General features: G+C 35.7%; 1 protein-coding gene across 7 annotated transcripts in view; it reads left to right on the plus strand.

The window, feature by feature from the left end:
• The window catches only part of LOC113047766 (MICOS complex subunit MIC19-like), a 66,886-nt gene extending 61,784 nt beyond the window's left edge, over positions 1-5,102 (plus strand). For 3 of the 7 annotated variants that reach the window (XM_026209044.1, XM_026209046.1, XM_026209047.1), the window contains one exon: positions 4,440-5,102. In XM_026209044.1, coding sequence (XP_026064829.1) covers positions 4,440-4,457 — 18 coding nt within the window. In that variant the 3' untranslated portion in view covers positions 4,458-5,102. Of the gene's footprint in view, positions 1-780; positions 822-4,439 lie in introns of all 7 variants that reach the window. The other 4 variants (XM_026209042.1, XM_026209045.1, XM_026209041.1 and 1 more) reach the window with 3 other exon arrangements.
• Positions 5,103-6,000: the final 898 nt, after the last annotated feature.

Consider the following 6,000-nt stretch of genomic DNA (forward strand, 5'->3'; position numbering starts at 1 on the left):
GATAGTTGTAGTTTAGTTGAACCAGATCAAAAATATCTACAACACAATGGTTTTTTTTTTACGTGTGAGTATTTTGTAATATTTAACACGAGTTTAAGAAATTGATAAATGTTATATTTTATATTTAAATTTTGTATTAATAAATTTTATTTATATATATATATATATATATATATATATATATATATATATATATATATATATATATATATATATATATATGTTATATATATAATGTAATGTTAATGTTATATATTATTAAAAAGTCTATATTTTTTTATTCATTTGGTAAATATATGTGTACTTTGAGATATTTTATTCTAGGGAATATATAGAAACTTATTACCATAAAACTCATTAACATGACTTGAATTAACATGAACTAAGAATGAACAATAATTCGACAGCATTTATTAATCTCAGTTAGTGTTAATTTTAACATTTACTAATGCATTTTTAGAATCAAAAGTTACTGCACTGGGAATGAACATCAGCTAACAATAAACGAAATAATTTTCATTAACTAACATTAAAAAAGATTGACATGGGAATGAATGCATTGTTCATGTTAGTTAATACATTAACTGATGCATCCTTATTGTAAAGCGTTACCTGTGTTTTATAAGTTATAAGTGTTTTATTTTTAATTAAATAAAAAAAATACATTTTGAGAGACAGATAGAGGTTGTTATTCTAGAAAACATGAGAAATGTTTCAACATAATATGAAATGTATATGTTTTAATATAAATGTAAATTAAGTTTATTTTTTTAATTCAAGAATCATTCATTCATCACTCAAGTCGAAACACCCTGCTTGTGGTATGCATCAAGACACATTCTAGTGTGTGTGCATCTTCTGTTTTGTATGTTCAGTTTCCCAGCAACCCTAGCATACAAATTAGCATCTACAGCTTCTCTTTAGCCCACAGAATTAAGATCCATTGAAACAACGTTGCCGTCCTCTCCAAACCCTGTAATAACACACTCTCTTCCTGACCCGCACCTCCATTTGCAAACTGAAACTTTTGCCCAGTGTTCTCTCACTTTCTGCTTGGCTGCAGGCGCCACTAAGTTCACTCTAAACTGTAGGCTCAGACGAAAGACTCATTTCCATAATACCAGCTGACAGCTGCTGTTCTTGGTGCAGGCGTAAGTGTGTGTTAAATGAAGTAAGTGGGAACGGGGACATGTCATTTAAATAGCACCCTCCCAAAATCCCGCAATGCAAGGATGGAAATGAGCAGAATTGGACCGACCCTTTCCGAAAATCTCCTCCACACACTCCAGCAATTCTGTGCAAGCACAATTTATATTCAGATGGGTCTTTCCATTAGATTTTTTACAACAGCACAGTTTTGGGAGCGAGAGTGAAAGTGTGTTGCCCTCTGGGGTATTAGTTTAAAGCAACGCTGTGAGTTCTGCCGCACTTAAGCAATACATCATGTAAATAAAGAGATGTTTTATTCATTGTTGTGTATGCACCAAATTTACCTGTAACTTCTTTAGCATCTCTAATGTTTTTGTGTTTGCGTATATGCATGTTCTTGCATGCAGGTCTGTACTTAGTATTGTTGTCTGGTAAATTTAATATGGATTCCCAGTAATGGCATGAAGTATTTTATGATTTTATTGACTCGGCTGTGAGGAACAGAGGTGACCTGTGTAATAAAGGTTTATTAGTCACACAGGAAGACAATAAATAATAGCCAGATACCATAATAGCTAAACTGCTTCTGTGCTGTGTGTATGCATGAGAGAAAGGGATGGAGGAATGTGCAGCAATGTAAAAATATGTATATTTTGAATATATGAGGGCTATGGTTTGATGTGCATTTACCATTTACTACAGCAAATACTTTTTATAATGTATTAATGAGTCAGTTACTTGAGTAACTACTCTGACAAATTCAGTGTGTACCATATTTTTCGGACTATAAGTCACACCTGAGTATAAGTCGCATCAGTCCAAAAATACGTCATGATGAGGAAAACTTTAAGTCGCATTTATTTAAAACCATGAACCAAGAGAAAACATTACCGTCTACAGTTTCTTTTAATATTTTTTGTTTTGTTTTGTTTCATTGTTCGGAGTCGTTGCTGTGCTTTTGATCTTTTTTGTTTAGTTTTCTTTTTTCTTGTTGTTTTGTTTAGCTTTTTTATTTTGTTTGCACGACCACTATACAAAACAAAAAAACATTCTGTCTGTTTATTGTCAGACCCCATTCTTTTATTTATTTCGTTTTTATTCAAATCAGCGTGCAAACTCGTAGGCTGTGGTATAATCATAGTATCGTAGGAAATTAGATAAAATTGTTTTGTCTGGTCTGTAATATTTTCACTTGTGTAGTTTTTATCAAAAATAAAGGTCTTAGAAAACAGTTTGGTCTGTTTTTTATTAGTTGAAACTTGAGTGCTACATCACATGTTTGCCGTCAGAAGTGGTATGGGTTTTAGATCATTTTAGAGCAGGGGTGTCAAACTCAATTCCTGGATGGCCGGAGCCCTGAATAGTTTAGATATAACCCTAATTAAACACACCTGATCCAACTAATCAAATCTTTTAGGCTTATTTGAAAGCTACATGGAATGTGTGTTGAAGCAGGGTTGGAACAAAACCCTCCGGCCCCCAAGGAGTTAAGTTTGACACCCGTTTTAGAGGACATGGGCATGTCACACAACCTTTCCATGATGGTATCAGTCTAATTTGGCTAAATCTTCAGCAAAGTAACAAATAATGTCCCCCCAAAATACTGTAGTTTGATTGGACACTCTGTCACCTCAGCTTTGACTGGACATGTTTTGTAGGTTCACCTTCAGTCCATGGCATTTTTGACCTCCATCTATCGCCACTGTAGATCACGATGTCTGATATGGTGGCCAGTCCATGCTTGTCTTTCTGGGTCTGGAAGTCCCTCAGGATCTGATCTTTGTCATTTTAAGAGAACAAGAACCAGATAGCACTGTAGATTTGTATAAACAAGTCTTTTTAAAAGAATCTAGATAGAGTTGCTCTAATCGGTGGTCGCCATTGCTAAAGAGCCAAAGAGGAATGAATTCTCCTGATACGGCCTGAGTAGTCGAGAGGGTAACAACAGTGATCGGTCATGGCTGTGGCTGTGTGGATGTAATTACTCCATGGTTTATCTTTGCTGGACTGATAATATTTTGGCTGTGACCTTCTTCTCCTTCTTCCATCATGTTGTGAAGCAGTGACTATGGTACAACCCCGAGCTGATAGTGCCCTGAGCCCAGAGATAAAGCATACGCCCTCTTCCTCTAAAATCACTGTGAATACTACTTTATCGCCAGTGATCTCTCATTCACTCTTTTTTTTATTCTTTAAGTATGGTTAAATACTCCTTACCCCCCCTGTCTCTTCTGTTGTCCGCTCTATCGGAAAGAGCAGAAGAGCTTGGTACTACAGCATCTGTTTGTGCCAGGGCCGATTTTTCACTGGGTCAAACTTGTGTCCTTCAGAGGTTTGGAAGAAATGCCACCACCTGTTCCAGTGTTTTTCTCTGTCCTAGAACCGTCTGCATATTTTTAGGAAAATAAGCAATGAGTGTGTGAGAGAGATGCAGAAATGCATTACCTTATTGCAGTGCCTTAGAGATGTAGTACCATAAGCTAGTACCATACAGTAGTTATTTGACCAATTTAAATCCGTTTTTTTTTTTATTGTTAAAAAATGTATATGTTGAATTTGATTTTATTTTTACATTTTTATTTCAATTTTAGATTTTTATGCACTTTATATTTTCATTAGTTTTTATATATTTAGCTTTTTTTTTCATATTAACTCGGTTACTTAAATTTATTTTAATTTTCAACTAGTTTTTCAACTAATATTTATATTTTAAGTAATAAATAAGAAGTTATTTCAATTACTGAAAACTATTTATTGTTTTAATTTTAGTTAATAAGAACAATGATTTAAATAGATGTTAAATAGGTGATTTTTTATATCCCATTTTGCTCAAAATGTCCAATTACATAAAATAGATTGCTGCTGCCATTAATGTTGAGTTCAAATAAAGACGAAGCTGTTGTTTTCTCTCCAAACGTTTCTATGGCTTCTTCCTTTGTTATCATTTTGACGACAGACCATGACGCCCGTCTATCTTCTCCTCTCCTTCTCTTCCATGCTCTCTCTCCTTCTCTCACTTTCTTATTTCCTGTTATCGTGCAGTAACCTGTGAGAGATGCGTATTGACGGGAAGAAAGTTTACGTTTGGTTGTGTTGGGGTTTTTTGCTTCCAATGTGGCTTGCCGTGTGGTTCACCTCTCAAGAATATGCACACATGCACTCACATTCGCTTCTTTTTCCCATTTAACTCTCTCTTTCGCCTTGCGTATTTGCATGCAAATGCCATGGAAATGTGCCACTGCATCTCTCGCTTCTTTCCTAACATGCACTGCCTTTTTGTCTTTGTCTAGGAAAAGTTGAGGACTTGAGGTTAAGTCTCTGAGCAGGAAGAGAGGAAGACCTGTTTGTATCTGTGATCTCACCGATTATCGACTGTTGCTGAAGGAAAGACGTCACCCGGAGACACTCCTGAGCAGACCTGAAGCAGAATCTGCAGTGAAATGAGAGCTAGACACCTTTGAACCTTCCTTTTTTACCTATACCTACACTTTTTACCTTCCTCCCTCGTCCCTGTTATTTCTCCTTTTTCCAGTAAAGGGAAACTAGTATCCATTTATGAAATGGACAGAATCAGTAAGCAGAGGTGATCGTACAGTAGGTGGAACTCAAACGTTCTGAGCACCTGAACCAGAAAATGCAATTTGTTTTGGTTCACAAAGGATAGCACACAGCGAAGAGAACCAAATTAGACACCAAATATTGGCTAATCTAGAACCAACCACAGAATCCCAGAAATCTGAGAAGGATTCTAGGTTTGGTGGGACTGGTTATGTAGCGTCATTAATCCAGCCACCATACCTGTGATCCACCCTGCTAACCCACCACAATCCATCATCATCCGCTGTTCATTGTGTTTTTGTGTGTGATGTTCATTGCTGTTTATTTTGTCTTGTTAACACCAAAATGTCAGGGCTGATCCCCGATCTGCTTGAAAGAATAAACTATTCAAACCCTAAACCACTTTTGACTGTGTCTCAATACTAGGGCATGATTAAACACATGTATCAAGTTAATCACAAGATGCACAATGAATTCATTATTCAGAAATAATCACATGACTACATATACAGCCTATTTTGGAACTTAAGTTGCATTATACTGTATAAAATCAAAGTATAAGATGACATCAGTCTTTGGCTGTTAAATTGCATATCACTCTTTGTCAGTTCTTGTGCTGTAAGTGCTGCATTTTTTTTATCATTTTAAAGACGCATTTAAATGTTTTTGCTTTTTATTTTACTACATTTATGATAGATTGAATCACAAATAATTATAGCAGATCAGTCTTTAGATGTTACATCATGTCTTGCATTTTTCAGTACTTAACGATTTTTAAAATGTTCTCAAGGTGCTTTTAATGCTTGTTTATGTTTAGAAGACATTTTGCTATGTATGAGATAATTTGTCAGCGTTACTTACATTATTATGTTTCTTAAGCTTTGATGGTGTTCAGTTGTAGATTAGCTACAATAATTTCATGAGAACCTTTTTTGATATAGAGAATTTGAAGAACAGTGAGAGAGAACCGCAAAGAATGAGAGCGTTTGAGAGTGAGAGCACGTTTCCATCCTAAAACCTAGCCTCTCTCTTTCTCTTATATCTTTTTCCCCCTCCCTCGTTCTCCTCACCATTTTAAATGTATCCGTCAGACTATGCAGTGTCGCTCCAGTAGTTCTGGAGAGCAGTGAAAATGCCTCTTCACTTTCAAGCTAAAATCCACCTCACACACACATTTATAAAGTTGCCAGCCATGAGAACTCCTCTCCATGCCAGATGAACTTTCTCTGTGCACTGGTGGTCTGAAAACAAACAGACCACTTCTGCTGGATCTCTTTCACACACACACACACA

This window comes from Carassius auratus, chromosome 29 (assembly GCF_003368295.1).
Source record: "Carassius auratus strain Wakin chromosome 29, ASM336829v1, whole genome shotgun sequence".
NCBI lineage: Eukaryota > Metazoa > Chordata > Actinopteri > Cypriniformes > Cyprinidae > Carassius > Carassius auratus.